This window comes from Cygnus olor, chromosome 3 (assembly GCF_009769625.2).
Source record: "Cygnus olor isolate bCygOlo1 chromosome 3, bCygOlo1.pri.v2, whole genome shotgun sequence".
Classification (NCBI taxonomy): domain Eukaryota; kingdom Metazoa; phylum Chordata; class Aves; order Anseriformes; family Anatidae; genus Cygnus; species Cygnus olor.
Genome location: NC_049171.1, coordinates 83,292,678 through 83,314,712, shown reverse-complemented (window position 1 = coordinate 83,314,712; position 22,035 = coordinate 83,292,678). Strand labels below are relative to the sequence as shown.

The window sequence follows — 22,035 nt, the reverse complement described above, 5'->3', positions numbered from 1 at the left end:
TTTTCTGTAAGGGTAATCTTCAGTTTAAAAATACCTAATGTAATTGGGTCATTTTTGATGAAGGACAAGTGTTAGATTATGCCTGTACTTTGAGGTTAAACAGAGACTGAGGTTTCCTCAAAAGATTTAAAAACACAGGTCTCAATTTTTAAAACAAAAAGACTCTAGGAGTTTGTGGTGGTTTTCTTGTTTGTTTTTTAAAGATGCTACAGAGGAATCAGGCTTTAGATGATACTATGTTTCTGTGTTTTGGCAGATGGGTGTGGATAGGGTGCTTATGCTCTTATGATAATGTGAATTACAGGACCCTGTGCTGAAGCCTTCGCTTAAATCTTTTATTGCAATCAATTAGGCTCAATGCCTGATCTAATTTTTGGCTTTTGTGAAGGTGCAAATACAGCCTCATTTACATAAAATACTGCAGCCTGTAAAAGATGCTGGTATGAATGAGGGAGATGAAATTTATTTAAACTCTGAAGTCCCATGGCTTTAGGCTTTTAAAATATATTTCTCATGTTTTAATTGACAATGGTAAACAAAAGGAAAGGTCTAATGTTGACTAAAATCTACTGTAAATTCCCAGCAAAGATATTGCAACTCAGTGGCTTAAATTGCTGGATCATATTTAGAAAGCAAAGCATTAATATTCTGGGAAGGTTATCCTTTCCTTCAAAATTTCTATTAGTTATTTTCCATCATGCAATTATGGATTAATTAATTCCTAACACTTTTAATATATCAGTGCTTTGTAATGGTTTTAATTTAGCAAAAAGGAGGTACAGTCCATTACACGTAATTAACGTTGCTGCTATGAATACATTCATGGCCAGTGTCAGGGAGGTCATTTAGATTACAGGAACAGTCTCTAATCATTGCTCAGCACTCAGTTCTCCTGGGCATGCATGAACTGCAACAGCATTTGTAAATCCCTTAGTGCACTTCTCAAGGATCCTGCAAGCAGCATTGGATTAGATTTTGGAAAAAAATACTCTTGTTTTACAAATACTACAATATTAAATATTTTCAATTTGTACTTACTGAATGCTAAACAACAAGCGTGACATGAACAATAACATTTCCAAAAGCTAAAGCAGAAGTACAAGCTTTGAATAACTTCTAACACAATTTCTACAAAAGTGATGGGCCAAACTCAGCTGGAGTATAGTCTGAACTTCACCAATTTAGGAGGCTTCAGACTGCTTAGACTAGGGCTGAATGTCATGCAACACGGTATTTTCCCTAGCTTGACTAACATGTTAGTTTTAAAAATGTATGCATGGTTTTAGTTTGAGAAAGCTGTGCTCAAACTGTGCGAGCCCTACAGGAATTTAAGCAGCATGAAATGGCGGATTGACAGGGTTCACAGTATAAGCCATGTCCTGATTTCAGAAGGATGCAGAGCAGATATCATTATCACATCTGAGGCTGTGAAATTTGGAAAACACATGTAAATATTTCTTCACCATCAAAAATCAAACTGAAATCTTCAAGTAGACAGAACTTAGCTTTCTTATCAAAAATATTTTATATTATATTTTGGTTTAGCTTGTCTGCATTTAGAAATTTTGCTTTCTTCATGCTTTGTATTTTAGCATAGTGAGCCATATCTTGGTATTGAAATAAACTGATAAAGTAAAGACCGTTTAAAATAAAAATGTCTCATGCTTACAGCCACCAAAAATCAAAGTCATTGTCTCTCATCATGTTTCTATGCTCTTTGATATTGCATAACTCAGGGAAAAGTAGCTGATTAAAAAAACAAAGGCTCAAAATATCAGCTATCACACTGTAATGTGTAGTATTCATCATGAATGTTTTATACAGGAGATGTTCAGCAGTCTGGCTGGTTCATCAGCTCTGAGTTGTGTAATACCCAAGTACAGAGCTGGCCTCATTTTCATAGGTGCTTACAGCTTATAATGAAATCTGTGTAATCTTGCATTTGCTGTACTGTTCTGTAAATCAGGCCAGCAGCTTTCAATAGGGATAGTAACTAAAAGGAGAGTGGTGATATGATGTTCAATTTCTATGATAAATAAGCTTGAATGTAAGTAAGGACATATTGCTGCTGCTGAATGGTTCTTACAGTTGCTAACAAATGTAATCAATGAAAATAGTATTCTATAGGAAAATCAAAACAAACAAAAACACCAACATACATGTATGTATACACATATATATATATCCTCTAGCCCCAGTGCACACTCTGCTTGTTAATCCACCATTCCAGAATACTGTTTTCTACCTCCTTAACCATTTTCCTTCAAGGTCAGTGTTTCTAGCCCAGAGTCCAGTCATAGTCACTGCTATTTTCCGGGGCTCCCACTGTGCATCCCTGCTCTCTTTGTCCAAACTGATAATCTGCACCTCAACTCCTTAAGCTACTTAAACCACGTTGTATCTCAACAACTCTGTGGCATGTACATCACATCTTGTATTATTCCAACATCTTGAACCAGCAAGGTAGTTCCTGAGCTGCTGTTACTGCAGAAGCAACCCTTTCAGCTCCATAAAGGTGCTGGTCCAGAGCAACAGCTTCAGTTATCACTGCAGTTGTAAAGAGTATTAGAACTTCTACTCCTTACCATGCCTCCAATTCTCACATCATCATATTTCTTATGCAGTGAAAGAAGCAAATAATTTGATTTATCACATCAATGAGATATGGGTAGTTACTAGGTGGAACCTTCATATACAGATTAGCTTCAGTTTTGCAGCCCTTCCTTCTTCCCTGTGGAAGTGGTTTGCTACTGCTTCTTGGGGAAAGAGGTGGAGTTCCAGCCACTGCTCTGTGGGGGTTTCATTGCTGTTACCAAGAGAAGTCACATCCCCAATGGGTGCTTTGATACACGTGTTGCCCTCCCCCTTCTCAGACAGCTCTGGTTTGATGGGAGTTGAAGCAGCAGTAGGAGAATTCACATTCTCATTTTACCCTATTACAGGTACACAATTTTAAGTGTTGATCTTGCTTCCAAATATGCTGCCAGCTGATGGGAGAAACACATTTCCTTCAGAGAGATTAAGAGCTTTTTTAAAATTGGCATTATTTTAATTGTGTGTCATTTGCTTATGTAAAAATCTAACCAAACAAGAAAGGCGCATTATTAGAAGTATTGTTAATCGTTTAAAAGTCATACATACATATTCTGAGTGCTGTCTTTTGTTTTTTAAGAGGTAGTTCTAAAAGCAAAAAATAGTCTCATAATTTGTAGAGCACTATGAATAACTGAAAAGAGTGAAAAATATTTTTAAAATCACTGAGGAGATTGTTGGTACATATTGCCAAGCAGGAACCACCATAAATCGTATTAATAATTTTCTTATTAGTTATCTCTTATTTCTCAAAATTCTTTGAAAATTTTAAAAGTATATAAGAATATAACCAAAATTCTTAGTTTACACTTGTTCAAACTTTTTCATTTTTTTCCATATGCCAGTGTCCCAGCTGCACAATGGAAGGTGTTCAAGCCAAAATTTACAGATCTTGAGCTGAGACAGAACTCTACCAGAAAAGGATGACATGTTCTCTCCTGATGTCCAGGTCAGAGTCTTTCCTGCTTCTGCTCCTTTTCTGTTTGTCTTGTGTTTTACTACCAATACTGTCTGGGTGATAGTCCAATTTCATAGACTATTTTGAAAAACTCTGGCAGCCATCTCAGCTGAGTGTCACCTTGGATCTTCCTTGTTTCCAGGCAAGATGATGTACAGTCATAGTACTTATACACCTTTTACCCACTAGTATTTTCCTGATGCATCCAAAAATTTGTCCATCCAGAAGCAGCTAATGGTCCTTCTGAGGGCTGTAATCTCACGGACCTCATGAAAGGTTATGGTTCTGACCCCATGACATTGCAAGTGAACTACACAGCCATCAGATCTTGTTGGTGCATTTCAGAAATCTGAAGTATATATGAAAAGCTGCTGGATCACTGGCCTTTTGGGCACAAGCTAGTCCAGCTTCAGGCAATAGCCTCCCTACAACTGAAGCACCCACTGCTCTTTCTTGATCCTTAGGACAGTGCCTGGCCTGATTAAGATTATGTCTTTGGTCTTCATTTTCCTACCTGGTTTCTGTCTTCCTCTTAATTTCCCCATGGAGCCCTGCTTATTGTCTCCCTGTTGGTCCTAGTCTAATTACTCCTAACATAACCCAGATGTCTCTTTTCTTCATCTTCATCATACTAGTCACTAATCCAATGGCCAGGATGGTGCTCTTATAACAGAAGGATAGTCCGGTGGCTTGAGAGCATCACTTCCAAACTGTCTGGCTGTTTCTGGGTAGTGTGGTGAGATTAAAATGATTGGCTGTAACCTTTGAACAAGGACTATGCACCTACATGGTCAAGCAGGCCATCGATCTTATGCAAGCATAAAACAGAAACTATGGTAGTTAAAGAACTTCAGCTATGTGAATCTGTTTGGCTATCTGATGTGGATATGGAGTGGGAGATACAGGTCTGGAAGGAGTAGGTGGGATGAGTTTTGAAGTGAAATTTATCTGCTAAATTCTTCTTGCTGCCTGAAAACTAAAGATGAACTGTGCTTTGAAGACTGGGAGGTAACAAATAAAATAATACACTTGTCAATACTTGGGAAAAATAGATTAATTACTGGGTACCCTAGAGCTATGCATAAAGTCGCTAGCTAAATTTAATCATCTAAATTAAGTGGTTAGTGTGGAATTCATCTCACCGAACTTCAGACATTTACAACATATGCTGTAGTCATATACACTTAGGCAAGTCACTTGAGGCTTCTCTTTAAGGTCAATGGGAGAAGCAGAGAGTGATTCATTGGCCTATTTTAGACAGCCAGTTTAGAAAGAGAAGATTTACTCCCTGTTTCTCCCAATGACCTAGAAGAGGAGCATCCAGAGACCAGCTCAGCTCTTCATATCTTCTTTCGGTCAGACAAATCTCACGTTGATGTTCCTTATATAGTTAATACTCACTAGGCAAGTCAAAGGAGAAAACTAATTTAGGCACTCCAAAGTGTCCTCTTGCTCACTACTGACTGCACAAGAAAACCAAAGAAGACTAGATTAAGCATTTCAGTTAGATATTTGCAAATTATACAAATGAATTTGTCTGCCATCATTTTAACTGTATATATTGGTGACAATCCAAGAAGCAGGAATGTATTGCATGCTAATTATATTGGTTACACATATAGATACTGTTTAGATTACTTATAACTAGTAAGGGCTGGATTCGAAACAAACAAACAAACAGACAAAAACTGGAACTAAGGAACTATGTAAATTGACAGTGTGTGTGACAAGCAGAATTCAAGGAGTAGAAACTTTGGCTAGTTTAAAGATAGATTAACATACCAAAATAAAGATTTTTATCACAGATATTGATAACTTTGAAAAGAGTAGATCAGTTGCTTAGATGTTTTTTTAGATATTGTGTTTTCTTTTTAAATAGGTAACACTAATTTCAGTCTCAGAGTGAAGGAACTGAAATTTGTTTCAATTTGTGTCTTTGGATGTTCATCATGTTTTTTTTTGTGTTTGTTTTGTGTTTTTTTTTATATTTTTTTTAAGAAGGAAAAAGAAAAAAATCAGTGATATTACTAATAAGAAAATAAATGCAACATTTTAGGATATATACAAAAAATACACCCCACCCCAGTGCTGAAAAGTAGTAAATGAGAGTTCAGATAAAGAGGAAAAAATAAACAGATTATATAATCATGTATAGGATTAGAATCTTCAAAAAGTAGAATAGAAAAGAAAAAATAAGAGAAGAACAGGAAAAAAAATGGTGGTGCATTTGATGTTGTTAATATGTCCTGCAAGGTTGAATTGAATCTCAAGCAGTCAGAGATTGGCTTGAAGGTAAGTGATATACACTTCTGGAACACAAGTTGCCTGGGAAGACAATGACTTATTAAAAGAAGAATGTTAAGCAAGAACAGGAAAAATAGCAATGCATATTTAAAACTCAGATGTTCCAAATCTAAGGATTGCTGCACTCCAGTAGTTTTATCTATCTGCCAGTTTTAGTGCAAGTATCTTCTAGGAGAGCCAAAAACAGGGATCAACTGATTTGTTTTCCTGTGTGTACTTGCTGCTTCAGGTGTTCTTTCCTGGATGTGATACAAAGCAAGCATGCAAACCCCTGAAAATATTCTGGAAGTGGCATTCAAATAGCATTTTGGTGGCTTCTAGAGCTTTTGAACATTCTAGATTAAGTCATGTAAGATGTAGTGTACTGCACAGATCAGCAGTGAGTGTGCTATCTTCACTGCAAAGATGAGCCAACAGTGAATTGACTGACATACCATGTTGAAAAATAGTATGCATCTTGGCATAGAAATTTGGACTGATTCCAGTTTTCCCATTGCTAAGTTATACTACAGCATATCCTCAGTATGCAAAAAAAGAATTTTTAGCATTAGCCTTATAAAACTGAGACCTAATATCCTAATATAGTAACCCTGCATGCAACAGGGTCTCCTCTAAAGCCCTTATCAAGTGATTGTCAGTCAACCTAAATTAGGACTTCATTCTGCAATGGAAACATTACTACAGAGAGAATAGGAATTAAAAAAAAAAAAAAAGAACTGTACAATTATTTTGGGAGGCTGTCCCACTGCACTCTGATAGTTTAGAAAGAGGTAAAAATATTCTTTTCTTTTTTCTTTTTTAAAACAGAAAAATGCCTGGATTAATTCAGTCATTGTCAGTCTTAAAAATACTGTACTTGCTTCTGACTGCATATTCTGCTAGATAGTTTTTCAAACATTTTAAAGGTAAGAGCACTATATGATAGCAGCAGTCCCAGGAGTTTCAGAAAATCTGTATATTTGGAAAGGTGAGGGTTGAAGGCATATCAATGTACAGAATGTCACAAACTCCCTGTGTAGCCGGGCACATCGTTCTTATCTTTGAGGTCAGCTAAGGTTGTGCACAGCCTTTTTAGTAAGAAAAGCATGGTTTTATTTTTTGTATAGATGTAAGGTACTAATTAGAAAGTTATATTGGTATTTTAAGGATAGGTAGGCTTCTAGTAGACAACTGTTAAGATGAGAGAAGTAGTAAGTCCCCTGCCTCTCTTTGAGATTCTGGGTGTATTAAGGACTACTATGGAAAAGTGAAATCTAGGTTTATAGTGAATATCGCAGAAAATTTCTGCAAGCTGCTCTGCTGGATGTACAGGAAAAGGTGCCCATGATAAAGACCACCAAAGCCCTCTATTTCTGTGGATTTAGAGGTGCTCTGGGGAGGTCAAAGTCATGATCCTGAACATGAACTTGTCAAAGTCTATAATGAGATTGAATCTTTGATTGATGTCCTTCTGTGGGACAGGAATTATGATTTTATAACGCTATAGAATAATCTTTTTTTGTATTCACACAGAGGATATGAAACTGGGATCTGCTTATATTTAGTATATGCCTTTGATGCTTTGAATTTTTTTCTTATTCTGCTGCCTGTAATATCTCCAGACTAAATGAGTCGTATACATTAGAATATAAGGAAGGCTGGGGTTTTCTCCCTACAAAAAGCACTTTGAACTGAAACAGGCTAAATCTAGGTCAGTGCCTGAAAAGAATCTGCCAGCACTTCACGTAGCTTCTAACAGTTATCAGCAATAAGTGTAAAAACTTGACCTACAAAGCCACAGCTTAGCTTCTAGCTGTGACCAGGGTGAAACCACTTATACATTGCAGTTACTTTTTAATGGACCCATTTTGATCACACCCTCCAGATGGAGGATGTCACATAGGTGCTGTCTTTTCCTGAAGTTTGAAGCTTAAAAAAACTAAGGTTTTTTTTTTTTTTTTTTTTTTTTTTTTTTTTTTTTTTTTTTTTAACGGATTCTTCCAGCTCAGAGCAGGTGGCTTCTATGACCTGTGTCATCCGAATAGTTCACCTGTCCCTCAGCATTTTCCAGTAAGAACATAGCTTGAACAGATATTGTTCAATAAATTTGTTTCAAATTACCTCTGCTGATTTCTACATATTTTCTAAAACAGGTGATTCAAGAAGGCTAACAAATGCTTTCCTTTTTGCCCTCTAAAGCACATTTATTGTTATTTATGATTTGTATATAGTTTTTTAGCATATAGCTATTTTACAACATTAATTACAATTAACTACAGCTATCCAGTAGAACTATCCAATTTGTTTTCTTGTTAAGGACAAGTGCAAAAAAAAGAATATCAGTATCATTAAACTTAATTTCATCCTTTACTTATTCATAATTCTCCTATTTTACGTATCTGATTTTTCTGCTAGATTTTTCTATTAATAGCATTCATAGAATTTGAAGTCAGATAAATATTTTAAATGTCTGCTGAACATCTTAGGTAATACCAGGATAGAATTCCTGAAAATTTAAGGATAGAATTTCTAAAAGTGATTTCAGAAAGATAAAAAATCTAATTTTTTAAGCTCCATTTGAGTGCATCTTTTAGAACAACATCAATCTTAACTGCAGGTGATGAAGTTCATGTTCCATGATCATTACTCTCACTGTCTCACTATTAAATATGGCATCTTTTCCAGTCTGAACTCTGCTAATTTCAGAATTCAGCTATTGATTCAAATTCTGGCTATCTGTAGAATCCCCTTCATCCTCTTCTTGTCCTCATGAGCTTGACATTTTGTGAAGTGTAGAAAGCAGTTGAAGGAAACTAAAGGCTGTTGAAATGTGATAGAAGTATGTGCTATGATCTGATGAAAAAGCTTCCTATACCTCTCCTGAGAGTTGGTCTCAGCCCTAAATGAATCCTCTTCCTTCCCCACCAGGAACAGCAACAAAGGTGTTTATAGCTCCCTCTCTTGGTAAAGCCAACTTTTTTTTTTTTTGCTAGTCACTTTTGTGATTTTGATACTATGAAAATTCATTTATATCATTGCCGTTTAATTATTCTCATGGGGATAGACATAATATACGGTGTTCTTCTCTGAAACAAACAAAAAAACGTTATTTAACTGAATTAGTTTCAGAAAATTAATGGCAACTTCTCACATGGGTGTACAACTGTTCAAAATCAGACTCTAAAATACAAAATTTAGATAACATCAAATCCAAAAGGCTGCTATTTTTCCTCATCTCACTTCTATTTGAAATGACTATACTCTCAAATAAATGACTATTTATCCCAACCTACCCACTATTTGGGACATAAAATTTTATTTCGATGTTTTTAAGTATTTGAAGCTCATTTTATCTTTTTAAAGATCAGAAAGCAGAAAGACAGCAATTGTGTTGTACACAAAGATGTCACAAAAGTGTCAGTAACACAACAGATTTTATGAAGATTTTAATGAAATGAAGACTTTATCATTTGATAAGGCCATATAAGAGTAGCAACCTTCTGTTATTGTACTGACACAAGCAAAGAGCGATAGTTTGTTGATGAGCACCTACCTAACTCAGTTCTTTTGGAACTGATGAACCTCTACAGAAAGAGTGTCTTCTGATAACAAGGATGATAGAAACAGATATTGCATGTCAGCATTCATATTTTGGTTCTGGGATTTTCAGAGAATCATGACAGTTGCTTTTAAACTAGATGACATGAAAGGATTGTGTCTTCTCCAGTCTCCTGACCAGGTATCCCAGAAGGCTGAAAGCTGTGTGACTCCTTGCTTTAGAGTATAATCATAGACCCGTGGAATAATACAAGCCTGCTTCAGGTTGTTATTTGTTTTATACTTGTTTTGCCTTTAAAACTAGAGTCTTTAGGGAGTTGTCAGCTACATATATTAGGAGCTCTCCTTTCCGAAGTATTTGGAGACTTTCTATTTTTTGTTATATCAGCTTCTTTAGTGAAACTGCAATAAAGCCATCTCTGGGGGAAAAAATACAGCAACTTCCTATTTTCTTTTCAGACAGATATAGGTATCTGCAATAGGCATGCATAAACAGAAGCTACTATGCAGTAATGAAAATCTTTAAAACTATGCAGCTGAGTACTACTACTCAGCTACTCTGCTTAGTTCTTATTTCTTCTTATCTTTGTCCTGTAACTGATGGTAGAGCCTTGATGAATTCGGGTGTTCATGTTAAGCTACTTTATGATGAAAGAAAGAAAAGTTGTTCTGATTTCATATTAGCCATGTCCATTGGTGTGGATGTCACTTCCCAAATCCCACCTTGCTATACAAATGCACATTTGTAGACCATGACAATTCATTTGTTTGTGGATTTTCTGTCAAAACAAGACAGTAAAAGCAAGGGCTGGGGGATGGAGTGGGGAAGTGTTTTACAGAAGGAAAAGTCAAAACTTGCTGACTTTTGAAATACTCCTTGTGTCTGGAAGCGCGAAGTAATTTCAGGGTCACAAAGTAGGGATGTGTGCTGTCTCAACTAAATTAAATTATCAGCAAATGACAATGGTTTTCTCCCTTCCCTTCCCTTCCCTTCCCTTCCCTTCCCTTCCCTTCCCTTCCCTTCCCTTCCCTTCCCTTCCCTTCCCTTCCCTTCCCTTCCCTTCCCTTCCCTTCCCTTCCCTTCCCTTCCCTTCCCTTCCCTTCCCTTCCCTTCCCTTCCCTTCCCTTCTTTTTCTGGTGGCAAAAATCTTTCTGGCCTTCATACAAACACCTGGCACACACACAAACTCCTCATACTCTCATTTTTTTTAACTGAATGATAAATTCTGAGAAATAATTGTCCATCATAATGGTATACTGCTATGTCATTCTCAGAACTCGGTCCATGAATAATATCTTTTGGTAGCTTCCTTCTGGTTTTCTCTTAACTTTGGTAGGAGTGAAATGCTACAGCAGTGCTACAGGTTGAAAAGAGAGAATGAAAAAATATTGTAGATGATGATCTAAGAAACAGCCTGAAGAGCAGTAGAGAAATGGTCTCAGGAAACAGTATGTCAGACATTATTCTGATGCTTTACCTGAGTGTAGCAAAAAGACTAATAAGGTGATATGCATATTTATTTATTTTTTTTTTAGAATGTCCTAATGTAGTAATAAGAGAACCCTAATTCTCTGCTTTCTCCCTGCAAAACCTCTGTTTCTGAAAAGTACCCTCAAATTTACCTTTGCTTCTGCACTTTTCACAGCACTCTTTTTTATATTTCACTTTTCCTTGTTCATGCTAAAAGCAACGAAAGAGAGAACGAAGTGCACTTTTTATTACTTCTTTTGGAAAAAGCTGCAGAAATGTACCTTTTTTTTTTTTTTTTTTTCTTTTTCCTTTCTGGCCTTCCAGACATGCTCAAATTTAGAAGTGCAATATTGAACATATCTCTTTTGAGGATTAAATGCTACAGCTGAGGCAACTTCTCAGATAAAAGTGCCTCTTCTTTCTCTGACAACTTTGGTCCCTGAAATGAATTGTAACATTTTGTCTTCCTCCAGTCTAAACTCCATTTCTGGTATTGTATCCCAGACTAACACATATTCTAGAGTTATTGCTATGAAGGGACTTACTGGCTGATAAGAAATGAAATAGGCTGACTGTAAATGCGATGAGTACCAATAGATTTCTAAGCATGAGTTTTTGCAAGCCTCAGTTCTGCTTCTGTAAAGTACTGCTGGTGGTCAGCTCAGATGGGCATACTAAGCAAATTCAGTTTGTTCTCCCCATAACAGCAAGTAAAATAGAGAAAATTCCCAGCAGACCAGATGACTTTGACTCAGAAACATTTATTAATTCTTAAGTGTGCTTAGAAGATACTGAGAAAAAAATCAAAATCCATTAGCTATGGAATATTGTTAATCACTGTAGAGAACATTTTTATATCAATCAGTCCTAGGCAAGGAAGAATATATTGGGAATACTCTGCAGGAGATTCATTTATGATGGCAGGTTAGTAGCACTTGCAGCTTAAATAAAAATAATGGTGCATATTTTTGTTGCAACTACATTGAAATAAATGGCATTATACTACGGATAAAAACTGATGTATTTTATCTTAGCCCTCTTTTCAGACATCAGTATTAGTATTAACTTGAAGTAGCATCAGTCTGTAGGAACTCACCTGAACTGGACTGATTAATGTATTATGTATTACGTATTTCAGGCTACCTCTCCTGACCCTAGGAACACTCAGCAGTTCAGCCTAGTGACAGCCCGATTTTTGACTTAGATTTATGTGTTGTTTTTCCTGAGCTTGTTTTTATTTATTTTACTGATAATAGCAGCAATCCCCAAACCTGTATTATGGCAAATGTGGTAAAAATTTGTTTGTCTACACAAGGACAAAGAACTACCCACGGAGCTTGCAGGCTTTTCCCAGGAGCTGAAGTACATCTCCCAGCAATGATGCCTGTTGCTTTTCCTGGCTTTATTTGATGAAATAGTTTGCAAAAGAGGTTGGCAGAGAGACAAAGAATAATCTTAAACTATTTGTGCACCTGTATACTGGGGGTAGCTGGAGACCAGAGGAAGCAATTAATAAACTTGGGAGTTACTTGGCTACTTAATTCCTTCGTGTAGAGAGAAGATGTAGAAGTAGTCTTGAATGAATGCAAAATCTAGTCCCCTTTACAGAATCTTACAAGACAGCATTGTGCTTTGAAATTGCAAGAACCTTCCCACTTAACCCCCAAATGGAATCCATTATGTATCGTTTTGCTCTCTGTGTCATTACTTGATCGATGGGGCTGCTGGCATTAATACAAAGAGCAGCCTGTTTTTTTCATCTGAATTTACTCCAGTATGACTTAAGCCTGATAAAGAATTCATATCCCCTGTGGAGTTTGGAAAGATTACTAGGTTACCAAACAGAGGAGATATGGTAGTCAAACCTGCATTAAGAAAACAGGAACATCTCTCTGTTAATGCACTGTCAGCAGCAGGTTTTTTTTTCTTTTTTTTTTTCTTTTTTTTTTCCATGCATCTGTAAGTCTTCTGAGTTTACATGAGATGAAAAGTAAGATATGCATGTTTTTACTACACACATCATTAATATTTGTCTACTTAATGTGAAAATGCACATAAAAAATACCTCTGGATAGTCAAACTGGTTATGTTGATTTGTTGTTTTAATTAAAATGGATACTTTGGTCATGTATCCTAAAAATTGTAGGGGAGATAATTTCAAGGATCAGAACACTGGTTTTAGTTAATTTATCTCATCTAAATATGGTCTTGAAGAGATGGGAGAGAGCCTTCCCTTCTAACTAAAGTCATCACTAAGACTACCAACATAGTGGTTACTACTTACCACAAAGGAGAAAACCCAGAAGTACCACATGATGTTTATATGTTGTACTTTCTCTGGATAAAGCACTTTTTAAAATGTATGTCACACTATTGGTCAAACATAGGTGCCAGTCTGCTGCTGATGCTTTTGCAGCCTGCAGCTTGCATGCTTTTCCTGCCAAAAGGCAAGAAGTGTCCTGTGTTTTGAGTAGCCTGAGCCTTCCACTGTGTTGGTTTGCAGCCAGCAGCTCAAATAGTTGGACACTAGAACTGCACTTAAATGAGAGTGCTGTTCGGGGTATTCTTGAAGCAGCCTTGTACAACTACAGTCTCACTGGCTCATTTCTAGCTTGTTATAATATCCTCAGACTTGACTTGCAATGTTAATGCCATAAGACTTTGGAAAAATGAAATCAAAATATATACTGAAATGTTTTCTAAACAAGGATATGTCTCAGAACAAGAGCACTGCTGTAGCTGACTGTAGAGGATAGAAGCAATGAGGAAACCAGAATATTGCTATGATGATCTGGGGTTTTAGTCATTTGTTTTTCATGTGTTTTTATTGCTCCAGGGAAAGAAAAAAAAATAAAATAAAAAATCAGACAGAACCAAAACACTGCAGTTTGTATTCAGAGGTAAACAAATTTGCTTTCCTTTAGCTAAAATGTATCAATATCTGCATACATAATCACCAAAATGTAAGAGAGAGAAAGTTTCTCACTGACAGAAACTCTATTTCACTGCTGTTGGTTTCATTTTTGGAAAACCTGTTTGAGCATCATTTGAAATGTTCTTTTCTCTTGATCGAGAGGAATGAGGGATTAATTTAACTGTGAAAGACGGATTTATGTGTTGATTATGTCTTGGTCTGATTGAAGATCAGGCAAAGGACTTCAAGAAACAAGGTTATCACAAGACCCATATTTAAAGAGCTCAATTCAGCCTTTTGCATTAAAACCAACCAAGAAATATGTTATGGCTTTGGAGTTCCTTTTTTTTTTTTCTTTGTGTGTGTGTGAATCCAAGAATGGATTTAAGTGCTAGTGGCATTCCTGAGTGCCATGGAAACCTCCAGAGAGTAGGACTGAGTATCTGCTATTAGAAGCTTCTGTAGTGCTTGCTTTTGAGCATATTGTATAGCATGTTCTTAGGTATGCAAAGGTGTCTGATCAGGACAGTCAGGAATAAGTTAGGGAAAATGCCTAAGAATTATATATGACCTTTCTAATGCAGATATTTGCTTAGCTTGAGTGGCCTGATATAGCAGAATCCTCAGCTTTTCTACTGACTGAAGGAGAGACCAACCTGCTTTTTGAGTGTTTTATAAAAATTGCACAGCAACCATTAATGAGAAAGGAGAAATCATTTAATGTTTAGCTCCTGAGGTATGTGGAAAATGCTCTGCAACTGTGCATAATTTCCAAAGTACAAGAATTCATAACGTAGCCGTTCACTAAACTGGACGTAGTTTTAGTAACATGTACAAACAATTGCTTCACTTCATAAAGATTCCAGCTACTTCTCATGTTCTGTTGTTAGTTCCTGATAAGCCTCACTTAAAAGTCAGTAATGAAATCAGTCATATTACAAATTAGAGGTAAAGTGCAAGCCAGTATAGAAATTACTGAAGAATCTCAGTACTGTCAGTATCTTTGATTATCTAATATACCACTTTAGTGAATATTTTCCTACCATATTTTTTCATCTGGCAGGAGAAATGCATAAAAAAATACCAATGATACATTCAGTGACATTTTAATTCAACCATTTTTCAGATGCTAGTATTACTGAACAATTTAACTTGAACAGAGATTAGCAATATTGTTTTAGCTAGTCAGAATGGGTAGAAAAGATACATCCTTCAGCTTCACCCAGTCCCACACAGAACAGAAAAAAGAACTATCTTTGCAAATTACTTTTCCATAATGACTTCAATTGGTCATTTTTGATTGGGGAACTAAAACTTTTGCTTGTGCTGTAGCAGGTGTGCACACCATGCATACTGTGATGGTAATGGAGGGGAAGATAAGGAAATGCATAAAACTTTCAATGTCTTGTGACCAGAAACATATGTAGGACAATGATAATATGGCCATGGACATGTCAGCAGTCCCTGCTTCCATCACTTCCTCAGTACATCTTCTGTAGGTGTGAGAAACACCGACAGAAACAGGTTGTTTTGTTTTTTGTTTGTCAATTCAGAAATATCACTGTGAGTTAGAGTTATCATTTGTCCATCATAAGAGGCAATGCTTCAACTGCTTATTTCATGGTTGTCCAAAAACCACAGTTCTTTCCCTATAGCTAGAGATGTCATCACTTCCTCAAGTGTTAAATCAGCTATGCTGGATGGAAAATGGCAGGACGAAAAGAAAGGGAAGACATTACTTTGTATATTCCCTGTTGATCAGTCCTGGGGGAGGCATGAGTTTTTTATATCTGTATTTGGAATTGTATGGGTTAAATCATGATGCTCTCCAGAAGCCCACAGAAAATGTAGGTATATTCTTTCAGAAACTTAAGGAATATGCTTAGCAGAATATACAATAGTTTGTAAAACGTTCATGTTAAACTACCTTCAGTTTGAATAATAAATATTTCTGACAATTTTTTATTGCATGTTACTTTCTGACAATACAAAAAGTACATTGACATTCAAAAATGATATCTTTGAAGACTTCGAGGACAATATGAAAAGGCAGTAAATGCCTGTTTATACTGATCTCCATAAAAATGGAGAATAAATGAATGGAGAATTGTGATCCATTCTGCCTGGGAGGTCTTCTCCTTGTGGCCTGGGAAAGAATACTGTTAATCATATATGAAATGAGAATTCTGGAGTTTGCTGCAGAGTAAGGTTGCCTCACTTTCTCCCCTTTTTTTCCACCCAGCATAATGTATAGTCCTGTGCAATCACAGGGAAAGAAAGTTAAGAAAATTTGGGGTTAAAATTGGAACTCCTCTGAGATGCTGTTCTTAAAAGTGTAATTTTACTTTGTATATCAGGAACCAAGAATAGACTAAAGGGACTTTTCACACAGAAATAGAGTTTGCTTACATCCTATTCATGCCAACTTGCATGTAATTGTACATTTGTATTGTAAAACAATCTAGAGGTTTCTTGAACTGCAGTGTAGTGTGATTATTAGCCACTGATCAATCATCAATAGACCACCTATTTGAACATCATTTATGCATTATTAAGCCTAAAAAGAAAAGCACTTCTAAGACACAAAAGGTCACTGAAGAAAATTGCAAAGAAACATACGCATGTTTTTATTTCATTAAGATCCTGAATAACATCTTAATTCCTTGAATAGGAATTCCATTTATTACAGTCCAGAAATGATCACTTATGTCATTACAAGTTCTGGCTATTTAGGAAGTGGACAGAAGCTCAACTTCTACACAATAACCTTTCCCCTTTCTGACTATAAAGTGAATGAAGATGAATGAAGAGAGGAAGGGGAAAGAACTGCTTTGCAAGATTGTCATCAATCTGTCATTTCTTCAGAAAATTCTCACTTACTTTGAGCTTTTGCCCTCTTTTGTCCTGTGAAGCTATGTCCTACTTCCTCTTTTGCATCTTCAGGGCACCAAAAGGCTCCAAAAATGGGATGGAAGCTTGGACGTAGATGTTAAGACCTGTGTGTTAAAATTAATGGGATCCACAGAGAGGAAAGTGCCGTGGGCAGCAATGGGAATAAAAGTCCATTTGCTTTCCTTTTGCAGGAAGAAAAACACAGCAGCATAAAAAATGTGCTGCTGCTTCTCTTCTTTCTTTTCCTTCCTCCCTTCCTCCCTTCCTTCCTTCCTCCCTCCCTCCTTCCTTCCCTCCTTCCCTCCTTCCCTCCTTCCTTGTCTGCCTTTCATTCTTTCTCGGTCCCATTCCTCTGTGGGAGGCCCAAAGGACAACAGGCAGCCTGAGGAATTTGCTATCAATATCTTAATTTCCAAGCTTTTCTGCCTAGTAATGCAGCTTTGACAGGGTTTATTCTCTGTTTTCAGGATCTTTCCTGCTTGTGTTGTTTTTCAGTGTGTTGTTTTTCCTCTGTGATACCAAATGTCCAAGTAGTGCCAAGCAGAAAATTAGCAAATGTTTGATTTTTTAAGGATGGCTCTGTAACAAGCTCCTGTATGTTTTTATCACACCATACAAAACTACAGAAACTATAGTTACACACTGCAGCCACAGATATAGCATATTACAGCTGATTTCCAAGTCCTAATGGCAAGCCATTCCGTGAACTAGAAAAGTAACTGTATTGTTTCTTATTTCTAAAACAGACACTCTGGGAAACCACAATTCACTCTGTAGAAGTACTATCTATAGCCTAATGAGTAAGACAAAAGCAAGAGACTTAGATAGTCTGTATGCTATCCAGAAAAGAAAATCTTTTGTAATATTATAGATAAAGCAAATCGTGTAAAGAAGATGAATCACAATATATCCCAAAATGCCAAAATTCTCTGTAAAATTACCTTTTGTAACTGTTTTCTGTTTTTCTAAAACTGTCAGGTGCAGCTGGGTCATATTTTCAAGGTTTCTCCTACAAATGTAGAAGGCTATTCTCTTCCCTCCCCCAAATATGCAACATAGAAAATTCTCACATTTTCAGAAGCTATTTTTGATTGGATGATTTGCTTGGTTGTTCTTTTCTACTGAGTGTTATGAATGTCATTAGGTGATCTTACAAACTGCCATGGGGTTCTTGACATTTCTTTGTAATTTGGCCCAAAGGTACTGAAAAATGCTCCACATCTTACTGTCTTTCCTCATATGAGGAATTGGACTCTATGAATGAGTAAAACAATATCCTTGCCAGCAACAAGTTTTAAGAGATTAGAAAAGGATATACTTGTATGTGACATAGCTAGTCTATTTAGGATCAATTTCCTCAATTCTCCTCTTTGAGAAAGACAAACAGACACATTTTGTTTCTTCAGGGTTTTATCTGTTTACAAACTTCGGAACTTGTTAGAACCTGTCACTCAAGGGCACTTCAGACATTTTAATGTGCAGCCATTTTGCTAAAAGCCTGTGGTGGAATACCAGAGTTTGCTTTCTGGGGTAGTGAAATAAAGGATGTCAGGTTAATTATTAGTCACTAACTTAGCAACCTTTATCCTTCTGATAAAACAATCCTGGAATTTTGGTTGGAAGTAGTGGCAAGCCTTACATAGTAATGACTCCAAAACTTACTTCTTCCAAGGATCCTCTGACATATAAGGAAATTTCTTGCATTCATAATATTTTCCATATGGTTTTAAATACCTTTCCCAGGATACTATCTCTCCTACATGCCTTCTTATATCTTCCTTGGCTTTCACCTCTAGGTCTTAGTGAAAAGAATTGATTCATCACAGCTAACAGTGGGCTACGAACTATACAAACCATGCCAGAAAGACCTAGTGAACAAAAAGGGTATTTCAGCCTACCAGAATGGTCTTGTACATACCTATGAGTGACTGAGAAGACAGGGAGAACATCAGGAAATGTCCAGCTAAAGGTGATAAGATAAAAGAATAACAGAAATAACAAGGAGAAGAATATTAAACAATTGTGTCAAATTGGGAAAATTTTGAGATGCCTACCCAAAATATAAGAACAGATTACTGGCACAAAAATACTGTGATCAAATGTTAGAATAACACTTAATGTTTAATAACCGTGCCATAATTTCAAACTGTTCAGCATGCTTTTCTTGTCACTGTTTTGAACTGCTTTGCAGCTTGTGCTATAAGGGAAAGTAAATAGGTTGACTGTTTTACTAGATTTGCAAGATATTTTCATTATTAATAACTTCATCTTTGAAGATATTATTCTGTGAAGAATTGTTCAAAATGGATTCTTTCAACATTTTCATAAATATGTTGGCTTCATTGCATTATTGCTACAGAAAACTAAATACAAAATTCTTACAGGAATTTTCATCCTTTTTACCTGACAGAATTAAAGTATAATAAAATTCAAATTGAAAAGATGCTTTGAAATTGATTGCATTGAAAGATTGCATTGAAATTGATGCATTGAAAGATGCATCTCTACTCTAGAATCGAATGGAAGTAATGACATTCTCATCTTGACTTGTGGATCTCTCACCATGGCAGACTGAAAAAGACTGATTATAGTTTGAACAGAGAAACTCCACTTAAGGAGATCTTTGCACCATAAGCATACAGGTAAGTGCTATGATATTCTCCCCATCCTCCCTGTTCACTCCAAGTCCCTTTTTGCCATTGTGCAGCTATGTCACTTGGCCATTCTGTTTTAATTTTAATATTTTAAGAATGTGTGAATTTTAGAGCTCCTCATGAACTTAGTTGAAAGGTTTGCACATTAACCTAACTGCTTCAGGTCTTTCAGCTTCTAGTGGGGTGTATGCTGTACTATAGTAGCACATTTTCCTTATATGAAGAGAATTGAATATTCTATAGAAGGGAAGTAGAATGCTTCAAATTCACCAGAAGACAAAACAAAACCACAAAACCAGCAATATTATACCTACTAAATACCAAGATACCTTTTAATGCATGAATCTTGCCTACCTTTTCCTTAGGACTGTCAAAATTGCAAATGTTTTCTGCATGAAAAAGTCCTGCTGACGGAAGAAAGCGAAATATGTAGATGAATGTCTATCTCATATGTGCTCATCTTTAAATCAAGGCAATGTGTCAGTGAACTGCTTGCTGCACATCCCAGAGCTTAATCTATTCCTTCTTGTGCAGTATAGAAAGGTATCACATGCACCGCAGTCAGTTTTCTGTAAAGGGTTATGCAGTATATCTTGAACATTCATAGCAATTTCTAGACTTTGCAAATGATCAGTATTCCACTTCAAATAAGTTAACATATGTATTTCAGTATTCTGAAGAAAGTTGGAATTTTTCCTTTCTAGAGTACCATATACAAAATATCTGATGACTGCACTCTCTCCCTTACCTGTTTACAGCTGTTCTAGGAATTTAAGATATGAAGTTTTTCAATTTCCTAGGAGTTTTTATTCTTACTTTTTAAGAAGACTTGGTTTAAGCCATTGAGAGTGTTCATAAGAAAAATAACTCTTCCCTTAGAATACATTTCATGCGTATTTTGTTAGCATAAAATATATCTGTACTCCCTCATTCAGCCTTTGTCTACTTGTCTATCAACCAAGTGAGGATACAGCTAAGGGAGGATGAGCTAAGACTGTTTCTTTAAAGCTGTGGTTCTAAAGGCAAAATATATTGTGTTTAATTATGTTCGTTTCATCCCACAAGTTCACGTTGGTTCATAGAAAGTAAGACTATCCTAAGTTATGAGGAGCTCACAGTCAGATTCATTCCTGCAGAATTGTAGGCAGCAATGGTCCAGCAAAGTGTCTGATCACCTGACCTTAACACAACTGCACATCAATGAGCATATACAAATGCATAAAAATAAGTATGAAACAACTGCTTTTCTGGCCAGCTCCAGCAAGACCACTTTAGAATGTATTAAATGCCATATAAATGTACACATTGAAATAAAATATTTACTTCTAAGGCAGGGGAAAAGAATACATCATTCAGGCTTCCTCATTTCTCTGAAATGTGAAATACTATGTATGTACATATATATACATTTTAGTCTTCAAAGCAGCTGTTGATGGTCTTGGTGGAAACATCTGTCAGAGGCAGAGGTTTGGCATCTTTGACTCACAGCCCCTAATATAGGAAGCAACACAACTGAGCCAGCTGACAGAGTCCCAAGATCTCCATCACAGCAAAACTAAATATAACACTGTATTTAATTTATTTATGTTGTACCTGTGCTATAATGCATACTTGTTACTGATGAATGCTAACCTTCACAAAGCTTATTCTAAAATCTTAATCTTGTATGTAATCCCTACAGGTCAGTCAAGCTTTATAGAACATACACGTATTTGTAAGGTCGTAGTTCCCCATACTTTTAACTGTTCTAAATCCAGGCTGCTGTAGCAACGCCCTCCCCCCTCCCCCCCCCCCCCCCCCCCCCCCCCAACTTCGGCTCTCCTGGTCTGGTTGAAAGCCAATCACACTAAATGCCATTGGATCAGTTAGATCAGAGTACAAAGATAAGCACGAAGTTAACGAACTCATGTCATATTGTCTCAAAGGTCTTATTTCATCTTCTTTTAGGTGCTGACACACCAATAAACATCCTTCTGGTCACATAATTAAGTCTGATATGTGATGTAACATAACATCTCTTTGGGGGGAAAACATCAGTATAGATTTTGTGGCATAACTTTCTGCTTGCTCTCAGTGGGAAATATTCCAGTAAAAAATGACCCTTTCACCTGTATTTCATTGAAAGCCAGCATCCAGACTCTTAAAAACACTACACTGCAAAATGTTTTAAGTAAACTATATCTACAGTACAAAGGATGGCACAAATAAAGATTAATCACTTTCGCTTCTAAGCTTTATTGCAATTAGAAAACATTTTGTGTTAAGGCTTATAATACTATAGCTTGCAGCATGATGTTATTGAGCAGGAAGCTTTGAGCTAATTTCCAAAAGGCAGTTAGAATTTAGGGCATTTTTCTTTGGTTCAAGAAATAAAGCAATATCTTCAAATAATTCCTATGCTGTGAAATTAGGTAGAATATACTGAATAATTTGGAGATGCAGAAATTTCTGCTTTAAAAGATTTTGGATTATTTTAAAGTATATTCTTTTGTATAGTAGAAACAAGGTTTTCTAGAAAGAAACATGTAAGAGCTCTTTGGATACTTCCTGATCTAATACTTCTTTTACTGAAAATTTTCCTAACTAGAAAGGTACAATACAGATGTACTTTTTTCATACATATATATGCAAAGAAGAAAAAAGTCTACGCAGTGTTTTATCCTTTCTGGAATATACTTCTTCCTTTCTTAATGCATTCCAAGAAGATAGCTGG

The 22,035-nt window shown here is 36.3% G+C and overlaps 1 protein-coding gene across 1 annotated transcript in view; it reads left to right on the top strand.

Annotated features, from left to right (window-relative positions):
* Window positions 1-22,035, top strand: part of PLD5 (phospholipase D family member 5) — a 326,396-nt gene that overhangs the window by 120,038 nt on the left and 184,323 nt on the right. The window contains 1 exon segment of the mRNA XM_040551381.1: window positions 3,438-3,541. Coding sequence (XP_040407315.1) covers window positions 3,521-3,541 — 21 coding nt within the window. The 5' untranslated portion in view covers window positions 3,438-3,520.